Source organism: Odocoileus virginianus, chromosome 12, assembly GCF_023699985.2.
Source record: "Odocoileus virginianus isolate 20LAN1187 ecotype Illinois chromosome 12, Ovbor_1.2, whole genome shotgun sequence".
Classification (NCBI taxonomy): Eukaryota; Metazoa; Chordata; class Mammalia; order Artiodactyla; family Cervidae; genus Odocoileus; species Odocoileus virginianus.
The window spans coordinates 47,883,956-47,896,791 of record NC_069685.1 but is presented as its reverse complement, the minus strand read 5'-3'; the positions used below and the strand labels follow the sequence as shown (position 1 = coordinate 47,896,791).

At 51.6% G+C, this 12,836-nt stretch overlaps 1 protein-coding gene across 25 annotated transcripts in view; it reads right to left on the bottom strand.

Annotated features, from left to right (window-relative positions):
• Window positions 1-12,836, bottom strand: part of NCOR2 (nuclear receptor corepressor 2) — a 232,829-nt gene that overhangs the window by 103,977 nt on the left and 116,016 nt on the right. For all 25 annotated transcript variants that reach the window (XM_070475104.1, XM_070475121.1, XM_070475096.1 and 22 more), the window contains one exon: window positions 4,105-4,171. In XM_070475104.1, coding sequence (XP_070331205.1) covers window positions 4,105-4,171 — 67 coding nt within the window. The remainder of the gene's footprint in view (window positions 1-4,104; window positions 4,172-12,836) is intronic.

The window sequence follows — 12,836 nt, the reverse complement described above, 5'->3', positions numbered from 1 at the left end:
TCCAGACCCCCAGGGAGCCTGCAGCCTCATGTAAAGGCTTTCTCCCACTGGGCTCAGTGGCTCAGGTGCCACGGAGTCGCAGAAATGTTCCCCCACTGGCTGTCCTGCGTGTTCAGCGATGGGTGAAGGGGACAGGCTGGGGCTCTCCCAGCATGTGTCCTGCGGCCCATCACTCAGGCTGCAGAAGCGGATGCTGGGCCAAGTCAGGACAAAGCCAGATGTGAAGCATAAGGACATCAAAGGTACAGGGGATACAGAGTATGCATCCTTTAGCCATCTCTTAAAAAAAGAACTGATGCTTTCAAACTGTGGTGCTGGAGAAGACTCTTGGGAGTCCCTTGGACTGCATGATCAAACCAGTTCATCCTAAAGGAAATCAACCCTGAATATTCATTGGAAGGACCAATGCTGAAGCTCCAATACTTTGGCCACCGGATGCAAAGAGCCGATTCATTGGAAAAGACCCTGATACTGGGAAAGATGGAGGGCAGGAGGAGAAGAGGACGACAGAGGATGAGATGGTTGGATGGCATCACCGACTCCATAGAGTTGAGTTTGAACAAGCTCTGGGAGATGGTGAAGGACAAGGAAGCCTGGCTTACTGCAGTCCATGGGATTGCAAAGAGTTGGACACAAATGAGGGACTAACACACACACTAGATCCCAGGACAGATGTCCTTGTAAGAGAGGAGAGGGGAAAGGGGAGGTGAGGATGGAGCCCAAGATGGGAGTCCTGGGGCCACAGCCAAGAAATGTCTGGAGCACCAGGAGCTGGAAGAGGCAGGAAGGAGCTTCCCCTAGGGCCTCTAAAGGGAGCACAGCCAGTCCACATCTTTATCTTGAACTTCTGGCCTCCAGCAGAGAGAGAGAGTACATGTCTGTTGTTCTCAGGCACCTAGTCTGTGGCCATTTGTTACCGCCGCCTCAGGAAGTGAATACACCCACCGTCCAGGCTGGGCTCACCGCTGACTAACCCATCCTGCAGGGCCACCGTCAATCACACCCACTCTCCCCACCAGGCACTGCGCTTCCTGCAGCGCCACCATGACCCCATTTCACAGATGGGGAAAAGCAAGGCTTGGGGCCAGACAGCTCTCCCAGGACCACTCACAGCAGGTATGGTGGATGGGGTTTGAACCTGTGCATCAGTGACTCAGCCTTACACCCCCCTCCCCCAACACACACACACACACACACACACACATCTGGCTTCCAGGGTCGTGGGGTAAGCTCAGGGAAGGATATGGCAGGCCCGGTGGGGGTTCCTGTTGGGGTTGGGCACCCCTCCGGGAAAAGAGCCTCAGCTCTCTGGGCAGAGCAGGCATGCAGGGCAGCCTGGGCTGCTAGGTCACAGTCCCAGAAACCTCTGAAAAATGAGAGCTCCGCCGGAAGAGAACTGACTCAGGTGGAGGCGGGAAACACACAGATCTGAAGGGGCACGTCCTGACCAAGCCCCCTCTAGGCCCCGCCTGACAACAGTGCACAGGACTTGGGGCTCGTTATATAAGAACTAGAGCAAGACCATTCCTGATGCCCTCCTGTCATAGTTTCTGTGGTTTCCGAATTCGTTTTCACAAGAGCCTCTCTTAAGACGGGCTCAGCTTGGCCACAAAGCCACCCAGAGTTTCTTAGAAGTCTCCAGTTCCTCTTCCTCTATCTTTAAATAAGCCCATTTCCCCTCCATCCCCTCAAAGGACCTCCAAGGAGCCCTGGGAGATTTCTTGAGAACTTACGTCCACTCAGCCCCACCCTCAGCAGTCACCAGGATCCTTTTAAAATGTAGATCAGATGTCCTTTCTCCCCAGCTAAAGGACCTCCCTAACCATGCCCTTCACTCCCAGGCAGGACCACTCGGGAAAAGCTGTACATCCTTAGGTGTGCTCCTGAATTTCCTTCATCCAAGAGAGAGACATGGAAGCATGACAGGTAAGAGTCTGGACATCCACACTTACTTTCTAAGAGTTCAACACAAAAACATTCATACACACAGACACACAGACACACAAAGTGAATGCAAAGAAGAAATGCTGTGCGCACACATTAAGTCACTTTGGTTGTGTCTGACTCATTGCAACCCCATCGACTGTAGCCCGCCAGACTCCTCTGTCCATGGGATTCTCCTGGCAGGAATACTGGAGTGGGTAGCCATGACCTCCTCCAGGGGATCTTCCCGACCTAGGAATCAAACCAGCATCTCTTCCGTCTCCTGCATTGGCAGGTGGGTTCTTTACCACTAAGGTAGCTTTACCAAAGAAGGTGGCTTCTTTGGGAAGCCCAAAGAAATGTTAACCATGAGGAATTCTAGATGGTGGGCATGTAGGTGTTCACCGTATTCTGTCAAGCTGCCTACATGACTGTCAAGTTTTCTGAATTGCTAAAAATCCTTACATTAAAGATTTTGTATTCTTTATTAAGAATAAATTGTCTCACTGTATTTGGAATAAAATCCAAATGCTCCATCCTAGTACAGAATGGTTTTCCCCCAGTCTCCTCCTTCATGCTCTGTAGTTCAACTTGCCTGTTGCATTCTGTCCCATGTTACCCCATCCTGGTTCCTACCTCAGGGCCTTTGCCCTTGCTGTGCCCTCTTCTTGACACTCAGACCCCCAGATATTCACACAGGTCATCCTTTCTGGTCATTCCTCTCTCAGTTCTGAGGTGGGACATCCAGGCTGTATCCCACCCCACTTCTCTGCACGGCACTTGTCCCTCTGTCTCCTCCACTCAGCATAACACAGCTCAGCACTGCACCAGGCCCACAGCAGGTGTTCAGTAAATATTTCTTAATTCAATGAATAACATGGGATGCCATGTTTCATGAATTCCATCTAACCAGTTGGGTGCTTCTGGTCACCATCCAGTCACTTTAGGAGTCTGAGAAGGTCAAGAAAGGGAAGATTGGGAAGTCCACCACTTCTCACCCCATGGGTCCCCAGAGTCCAAAGGTGTTGCCCCCCGCCCCGCCCAGCCTCTCAGTCCTTCAGCATCTGAGACAGAAGCATCTCCCTTCTCTGAGGGTCCAGCTGACATCTAGGGCCAGAGCAGGGTGGGTTAGGAACTGTTTCAAAGGGTCCAGGGCCCTCAAGTGGTACCATCCGAGCTTTTGTGAGATGGTCTAAAAAAGAGTAGTTCTCTCTTTCTGGCCTCCAAGCCTACTACAGAAATTCAGGCCCCAAAGGAAAATCAGTTTGTCAATGTGCTAACACAGAGCTGGGGAAAAAAAACAACAACCAAGAAACTGTATAGACTTCAGGTACATCAGATCAGGTACAACCTGATCAAACCACCCCTGGACTCCACTCAGTAGACTTTGACAGCTACAGAAATTCCTTGACTGGTTAAGCCCATCCGAGCCAGCTTTTCTTCCTCTCACAGCTGAATACTAATGGGTAACACTCCCTCCACCCCTCAGCCCTAACCTCCCCCAGCAAACCAGTGATGTAATCGAGCACCCTAAACCACAACTAAAGGTGTTCTCTGGTGTATGCTGTCTCTGCTTTGGGGCTGCCTCCCAGCTGAAACTGGAGTGTGCATGCAGCAGAATGCAGGAGTCGTACCACTGTCTAAGCAAGGAGGCCTCATTGCCTCTCTGGGTCCTGATTTTCCTGAGCCCAGAATGAGCACAGTGGGCTGGGAAAGGCTCATTTCTCAGGGAATCCCCTACAATCACCGCCACCCAGCACATAGCCCACCCCCGTCCTCCACCTCTGCCAACAGACCTCTCTCTGCCCAAAATATCCACAGTGGGTCCTCTGACAAGGGACCAGTTTTCCCAGCTAATGTTATGCTTTCTCCTCTTCCAGGTTGGAAAAGGAGGGGCAGTGTCCCCAGCACCCCGTCTCGCCCACACCCCTGCCTCCTTGAGGCAGCTGAGCCCCGAGCCCCCGGCTTCACTAAAGCAGCTGCTGTCTTTTCCCGTTTCTCTTGCTGTCCTTGGCTTTTCTTCATGCCCCAGACACTCAGGAATCAGGCTCAGAACCCCGGTGTCCCGGGGGCCGTGACCTGAGTGGTGGGGACTATTGCCACTCTCCAGGAAGCCTGGTCCACAGAAGGCAGGGGGCAGCAGACGAGATTCCAGGGCTGGGGGCCCCAGTGATGACTTACCCATTGTTTCCGGGCGTGATTCCTCCTCTTGAAGTACAAGATTAACTTTTTCCGCATCGCCTGGTTTCTAAGCAGGAAGGAGACAGCCAACAGGGCAGGTCAGAAAGGCAGGGTTTCAGGAATTTTGTCCCTTGCTGAGGTTTGCCCCATCACGGGTTCTCGGTGAGGGAAGAGACCCCATAGTACCCCAGGGCAAGCCACGTACTGCCAATGTGTATCTTTCCTCTACACTATACGAGGTGCCCCCCACCCACACTCTGGCTGAGCATGGTCTGCAAGAAAAGAGGGCTTCAAAGGGGGGACAAGGTCCTCTGACTTCCTGCCCTCCCCGGAGCTGCCATCACCCCTACACACACCCAAGCTCCCCTCTCTTGTCAGCCATGGGAAACCAGCCACAGAGAAAAAGCCACAGCCTTAGACCTGGAACGCAGACTGGGCAGACTAAGCCCCTGAAAGCTGCAGCCACATAGAGGCAGGATCTTGGGGTCTGGCTTTGGTGATCCCAAGCCACCTCCAACCAGGAAAGCCCCTGCCCTGCCCCCTTGGGGTGGGGGTGATGTGGACAGGCCAGCGACAGGCAGGTGGGAGCCATTAAGTGCGGCAGGAACTCCAGGAAACACTCGAGGGGTCTCACGCCTCAGGTCGGCGAAGCCAGACCCCTCCCGCCATAGGGGTTCTCAACCAAGGAGGCCACACACAGCACTGCTCAGAGGGCAGGGGGCACTCCAGGGGGTGGGAGGGATGCGGGCGGTTCAGAGAGAGAGAGAGAGGCAGAGAGAGAGACACCGAGACCCAGGATGAGGGAGAAAAGGAAGGCAGAAAGACAGACAGCGCCCCAGAGAGAAGCGAGGGGAGAGAGAGAGAAGTGGATAAGATCCCAAATGAGGACAGAGCCCCAAAGGGGAAGGAGCCTGGCAGAGAGAGAGAGACAGAGACAAGAGGGGAACAGGCCTCCAGGCAAAGGAGGACAAGATCCAAAGAAGGGGGGGGCAGGGGGAACGATGGATAAATAACAAGGACCTACTGTAGAGCACAGGGAACTGCGCTTAATATCCTATGATAAACCAGAAGGGGAAGAATATTAATATTCCTGCATGTAAAACAGCCAGTGGGAACTTGCTGTATGACTGACTCAGGGAGCTCAATGACAACCTAGTGTCCTGTGACAGCCTAGAGGGGTGGGACGGGGTGGGACGGGGTGGGAGGTGGAAGGGAGATTCAAGAGGGAGGGGACATATGTATACCGATGGCCGATTCATGTGGATGTGTGGCAGAAACCAATGAAATACTGTAAAGTCATTATGCTCCAATTAAGGATAAATAAAGGAATGGAAATGGTATATAGGAGGCAAAACTTTAAAAAGGAATATTAAAAGAATGTATATATTTGTGTATATATATATTTGCTGTGCAGAAGAATTGTACAGTACAACACAACACTATGAATCAACCATACCTCAATAATAAAATAAAAATGAAAGAAAGGGAGATGGAGCCCTAGAAGGAGGCAGAGGGAGAGTCAGAGATGCAGACCGACACAGAAAATGGGGAAAGACACACCCAAGGACCCACTTCCCCCAGCCCCGTCCTCACAACCTCCAATGCCCAGCAGCTGGGGTCTGCGGGGGTCACAGGGAGGCCATCAGGCCTGTGAACTTGCTTGCCCCCATCCGACTGTACAGTGGGATCAATTTTTCTGGGGCGGGGTCCTCAGCTGCACCCAAAACCCTTGCAAAAAGCTCACAAACCGACGGCTGGGAGCCATGCATGCAGGGGTCTACCAGCATGCCTTACCCCTGTCCGGATGAGTGTCCCCAGACCCTGCAGTGATATCCAGCATCCTCACTATCGGGTCTCAAGTCTGAGACGCTGACAGGCCTGCACGGACCCTCTTCATTTATGGACCCCAGCCAGGCTTAGAGCCCTGTCTCCACCCATCTCCCGACAAGGAAAGGCCACGCTCACTTCCAAGAGGGTTGCTGGTAAGAAACCCTGGGCTCCCTGGATCAATCTGATTTCACCTCCTGTCATGCAGGCCTCCCACCTCGAGGTCTCACTACTTAACATCAATCTTGCCCTCCCCAGCAGGGTGGGCACCAGGGGTCCTCGGCCACACAGGCTGAGACCAGAACTCCTCATTCCACAGCAGGGTATCTCTGAGCAAATCTCAGGTCTCTCAGCCTCAGTTTACTCATCTGAATAATAGGAGCAATGGCATCATGCTTTCATCTCCTCAGTCACTCAGCAAAAGTTCACCAAGCACCTACTATGCGCCGGGCACTGTTTTGGGCCCTGGGGACCCAGGGGTGAGCAACACAAAGCCTCGAGTCCTCATGGAGGCAGGCAACACATAGAGGGTCCATACTGACAATAAGCAATATAATCCTGGGGACTTCCCTGGTGGTCAAGCGGTTAAGAATCTGCCCGGCAATGCAGAGGACACGGGTTCGAGCCCTAGTCAGGGAACTAAGATCCCACATGCCCTGGAGCAACTAAGCCGGCACCTCACAACTAGAGAGTCTGTGTGTAGCAACCAAGATCTCGCGTGCCACAACTAAGACCCAATGCAGCCAAGTAAATAAATATTTAAAAGAATGATAACCTTAAATTCAGAAACGTACACAGAGGGATGGGGTAGTGACTGGGGGAGGGGAGGGGAGGGGAGGGGAGGGGAGGGGAGGGGAGGGCATAGCTATTTTAGAATCAGGGTGCAGAAAAGTGTCTCAGAGTTGGCCTGGACATTTCAATCACCAGAAGGGCCCAGCTGTGGAACGACCCCCAGGGAGAAGCACTCCAGGCAGAGCACATGGGTGTGCAAAGGCCCTGAGGTGGGAACAAACTCAAGTGCTTGCAGAACAGACAGAAGAAGATCCTTGTGGCTGCAGAGTGTTGAGGAGCGCCAGAGGGGAGGAGAGCAACAAGGTGAGCAGGGCCCACGGTGCAAGGCCTCGTGGGTTGGAACACAGGAGAGGCTTTGGACCTAAAGGCAGCAGCTGAGAAGGCCAAGAAGCCATGACAGCCCAGAGCAATGAGCCCACCAGCTCTTAGGTCTTGGTCTCTAACACCATTCTCCAGTAAAAGGAGCCATTTCTCAGGACTTCTCTGGCAGTCTAATGGTTAAGACTCGGTGCTTCCACTGCAGGGGGCACTGGTTCGATCCCTGGTCAGAGAACTAGGATCCTGCATGCAAAGGGACATGGCCAAATTAAAAAAAAAAAAAAAAATAGAGCCACTTCTCCCTGGAGGAATGACTGAGTTCAGTGCTGGGGCAGGAAAGATACAAGATGAGCCCAGAACATCTTTAAGTAGAGAAGTGTTAAAAAGGAAAGGGAAAAAAAAAAGGCTGGATGGGGGCAGGGGGGGTCAAAAGTACACAGGACCCAACCTAAAAGAGTTTCTGACGGCCAAAGCTGGAACAGTCTGAGAAGCAAAGTAAATAACACCAGTGCTAGATTATAACCCGAAGAATAAAATAAATATCCACACATCTATACAGATGTAAATAAATGATAGAATAAATAAACAAAGGAGAGAGAAGGGACACATGTTCTTTGTGTATGTGCATGTGTGCTCAGTCAAGTCCAACTCTTTGCGACCCCAGGGACTGTAGCCCACCAGACTCCTCTGTCCGTGGGGTTTCCCAGGCAAGGATTCTGGAGTGGGTTGCCACTTCCTTCTCCAGGGGATCTTCTTGATGCAGAGATCAAAGCCTGTGTCTCCTGCACTGCAGGAGGCTTCTTTGCCACTGAGCCACCTGGGAAGCCTTACAGAATTTCAATTAACTAAACCCAGAAGGACTAAGGGAAGCAGAAGATCACTATTAGATACCACGGTGCTAATTGTTACAGGCAAGACCCTTCCGTGAATGTTAAACTGGTTGGCAAAACGTTGAGGAAAGATGAGAAATTTGCATAGCTGCAAAGCATTTTCCCCAAATATTTACTAAGCATCGTGGCAGCTTTCACTTGAGTCCACAACATCTTTGATATTCGCCCTTTAGGAGGTGCAGCTGGTCTCCCCTCCCCTTGACAGTAGGCTGGACAGGGACTTGCTTCTAAAGCACAGAGTGGGGACTTCCCTGGTGGTCCAGAGTGATGGTTAAGACTTCACCTTCCAATGCAGGGGACACAAGTTTGATCTCTGGTCAGGAAACTAACATCCCACATGCCGCCTGGCCAAGAAAACCAAAATGTAAAAACAGAAACAGTATTGTAACAAATTCAATAAAGACTTTAAAAATGGCCCACATCCAAAAAAATAAAAATAAAAAATAATGCACAGAGTAGGGATGGGAAAGACAACAGCTTGACAGTGGAGACACAGCTGACACTTCCCTGAGCAAGGGAGCAAAGTCAACACCACCTGTAGTGACATAAACACCCCCAGTCAGGGTGTTGGGTGCTCCTGATATATCATGATGGGAAGGGCACCCCCTCACCTCAGGGGAACTCTTCCCCCAAATCCACAAGCCAGCCTCCTCCTGAGAAAATATCAAACACACCCAAATCATAGGACATTCTACAGATTCCATGAGCAGTCCTCTTCAAAAGTGACAAGGTAAGGAAAATCAAGGAAGACTGAGAAATGGTCACAGAGCAAAGACCAAGGGGTCACGAGGATGAAGTACAGAGGATTCTGGATCAGATCTTGGACCAGAAAACAAGCATCAGTGGGAAAACGGAAAATCCAAAGAAAGTCTGTGCAGTGGTCCCCAACCTTTTGGGCACCACAGACAGGTTTCATGCAAGACAATTTTTCCATTATGGATTGGGAGGTGGTTTGGGGATGAAAAGACACAGGAAGAGGGCCATGCGAAGACAGGGTTGGAGTGAAGCGTCTACAGGCTAAGGATCACCAAGGATGCTTAGCAAACACCAGAAGCGAGAAAATGCATGGAAGGATCCTCCCCGCAGCACCTGCAAGAGATCACCCTGCCAATCCCTGGATTTCCAACTTCCGGCTTCCAGAACCACGAGGCAATGAATCACTATAGTTTCCAGGCAGCCTGGTTGTTGTGACGAGTTCTGGCAGCCTGAGGAAACTCACACCGCCTGGAACAGTCTACCCCAAACACAGTGCTGTAGCTTCGAGCTCAAGAGGCCTCGGTGAGAACAAAGGCTCGCTCGCAGGGGAAGAGGCCAGGCAAGCAGCCGCCTCCATTCCCCACAGCTTACTGGAGGGCACGTGTCCTCCCCAGCTGATCCGGGTTTCCTTCCAGAGCAAGCTGGTGTACATGGCAGGTATCCATTTGCTGACTGCCAAAGAGGACCAATGTCAAGTCCACAGGTTGCCAACAGGTGCAGTCCACCAAGCAGGGCCAGCTCCTGAGACTGCCGTGTTCGGGCTGTGGAGCTTTCTGAAAACACTGCGTTTGTTGCCATTATGGAAAACCAGAAGCTGCTGCATAAAAAGCTGAACAGACAGCTTCTCTTAAAAAAAAAAAAATCAGGCAGCCTGATCACACTCCCTTATGGCCACAGACTGGGAACTGAGGTCTGATTGCCCCTTTGCCACCCTTTAAAAATGTTTATTTATTTGGCTGTGCAGGGTCTCAGCTGTGGCATGTGAACACTTAATTGGGCTACGTGGGATCTAGTTCCCTGACCAGGGATCGAACCTCTGTCCCCAGCACTGAAAGACTGGAGTTCTACCCACCGGACCATCAGGGAAGTCCCCTGATTGCCCATTTAAAAGAGTGACAAGCTTACCACTCACCCTAGTCCCCACACTCCCTAGCACCTCCCACCAGCCCTTCCCTCTCTAACCTTGTTCCTGCCCCAGAGGCATGCATCTGGGTTCACAAGCTTCTAAACATCTGGCTTGGGGTATTCATTTGTTCAACACTCTTCTGGCAAACCTTTTTTTTTTTTTTTTGAGTGTTTATTTTGTCGCAGGAAGTGTTTAGGTACTGCAGCTGCAAACAGCATACTGCAGACAAATCTTCTCTGCCGAGATTTTGTCTGACAAAAATAAGAAGCAGTCTCTCTCAAAGGGTTCTGGAAGGACTGACAGACCAGCAAACATTTTTAGGGTGCAGAGGATATCTCAGTCTCCTGGAGAAGTCAGGGTTTAAAAAAGCACAACCTGTCAAGAAATACAGGCCTTGTCAGCTGACACTGAACTAGGAGAAGGGGAGCTAGGAAGGAGTGAAAAGTTTGTGGATGTTCGAGGAGAGTCTGGCCAAGCCCTGGGGTCTACAGGATTCTGAAAAAGGAAAGTGAGGGACAATCAAGGGAGGCTTCCTGAAGGAGATGAGGTTTGAGCAGAGGCTTCAGAGAAGCAGTGAATGAGTGGGCAAAGAGAAATGAGGTGGGCACCCATCCAAGGGAGGAAGGGTGATAAGTGAATTTGGAAGGGGTAAGGAGGGGTGTTAAGTGAGAACCAGATCCCCTGACTTCAGGGGAAGAGTAAGATGGAAGCAGCCCATGCAGGCCCCTGAATGCCTTGGGAAAAGCTTGTCAGATTGGGGTGACTGATGGTCCGAAACATGCTCACTGGGGGCCAAGCACTTTTCCCACACAATGTGACTTCCAAAGAAACCAACTTATTGGCAAGCAAAGTTATGTGACGTGCCCGAGGTCACTGGGTTGGTGAGGGGCAGAGCCGGGACTGCAGACACAGGCGAGGAAAGCAGGGTGGGTGTGCAGATGGGGCTGGTCTAAACAGTGTGGCTGGGTGGCCCCCGGGAAGCTACTCAACGTCTCTGAACCTCCAGAGCAAGACCACAAGGACCAGTTAACAGTAACCTGGGCCCAGAGTACCCTTCCCACCTGCATGGCCCTAGGGCATCAGCCAAACCCCAGCAAGGCAGGAAAAGGGGAGAAAACAGTCTGTAAGACAAGAAAATCCGGAAGGAAGAGCCACCGGGAGCCAGCAGGCTTCCAGCCTCGAGGGGAGGAGAGGACAAGGCTCAGCACCAGGTGAGGGGGTGGCCACGGCAGAGCACACAGGAGCTGCGACTGTGATCATTGCATCAAACCCACGACCTTTCACCGAACCACCGTAGGCTCCCTGACCCGGAGAATTCAGCCCCCAGCTCTCCCTGTGGGTCCAGCCTGCAGAGCGCAGGGAGCCCCTCCATGGAGCACCCACTGATGCCGCTCTGGGGTCACCCCCCCCACCCCTGGCCCCCTCCCCTGCTTCCCAAAGCCTGGGAGGTCTGCAGAGTCACTGCCAAGGACTGGGGCTAAGACCAGACTGCAACCAGTCCCCCACACCACCCCCGCCCCTGCCAGGAGCATGGGCGGCCGCCCCCATGCCTCCCAAGGAGGCAGGTGGCAGAGGACAGCATTGAGGTGGGTACAGGTGACTTCAACACGTCCGAAATTGCCAGTGCAGCAGGAAGTCAAGCGTGAAATTAACTTTAACTCAGAGGCCCCAGCGTGCAGACACAGAGAAATTAAAGTGACAGGGCAAGGTCCTTGGGGAAGGGATAACCTTCCACCTGGTGGCGATTACAGAGGTGGGAGGGGAGGGAGCCTGGGAGGAGGCCCAGTGGGGTGAGCTGGTAACGCTTTGCACTCTGACGCCTCACCCCAGCCCCAGCCTGATCTGTCTTCTTGTCCTTATCAAGCTATCATTATATCACAGACGTATTTTTTATGATCTGTCTGAGCCACCAGAATAGCAGACCTCCTCATTCACTGCTCTCTCCCCGGGGCCCAGAATGGTGCCTGGCATAGAGCAGGTGTTCCTAAATATCTGCTGAATGAATGAGGGAGAACTCTCTTGGTCTCTGTTGATGAAGTGAGAAAAATCACAGAACACTTCCTACATGCCTGACACTGAATAACTTTGAGGGATTCATTGAATCTTCAACCCATCTCACAGATGGGGCAACCGAGGCACCAAGAGGGACTAGCCACGCGAGCCAGATGCTTGTGGTCCTCAACCTGCCCCACCCCCAGACTGTGGGCTCACAAAAACCCCATACATCACTTAACGTAAACCTCATCACGAGCCTCCTTTAGCACAGATAATAAACCCAAAACTCGTCACCAGCCCTAGGTGATCTGCCTAGCACCTTCTTCTCCTTCACCTACCCCTGCAGGAAATGCCAGCCTTCTCTGTCATCCCGCCAGCTCAGTACAGCCCCAGGGCCTTTGCAGCGTCTGTTTCCACCTGCCTGTGGCGGGGGGAGGGTCTACATACCGGCTGCTGCTTGGTCTCTGAACGTTCCCTCAGCTGTCAGGCCCTGGCCCCGATCCCCTTGGCTAAAGTCACCCCCCACATTCTCTCCCATCACCCTCTTTGCCATCTTCATAGCATCTTTTTATTTTTGTCTTTGTTATTTTTTTGGCCATGCCACACAGCATGTGGGATCTTAGTTCCCTGACCAGGGATCGAACCCATGCTCTCTGCAGTGGAGTCTTAACCACTGGACCACCAGGGAAGTCCCTTCATTGTATTTTTTTAAAGTAAATGATCGCACTGATTTAATCATGACCACACTGAAACTAAAATTATAGAAGCGATTATGATTTCAGTGGCAAACTATGGGGAAAAAAATTAAAATTCTAAGAAGAGAGCAATTCAAATAACTTGCTTACAGATATATTTTTTTAATATGAAACAGACCACTTTATCACCAAAGAAATCTCAAAATTATTTATCTCAATGTTTTAAACTTAAACATATTCATCTGTGACTTAGATTTGGAGTAAATTTCACTGGGCAGTTACCTACTTAGCCAAAATGTACTCTAGTAGAGGAGAACTGTCCTCTGATGAAGA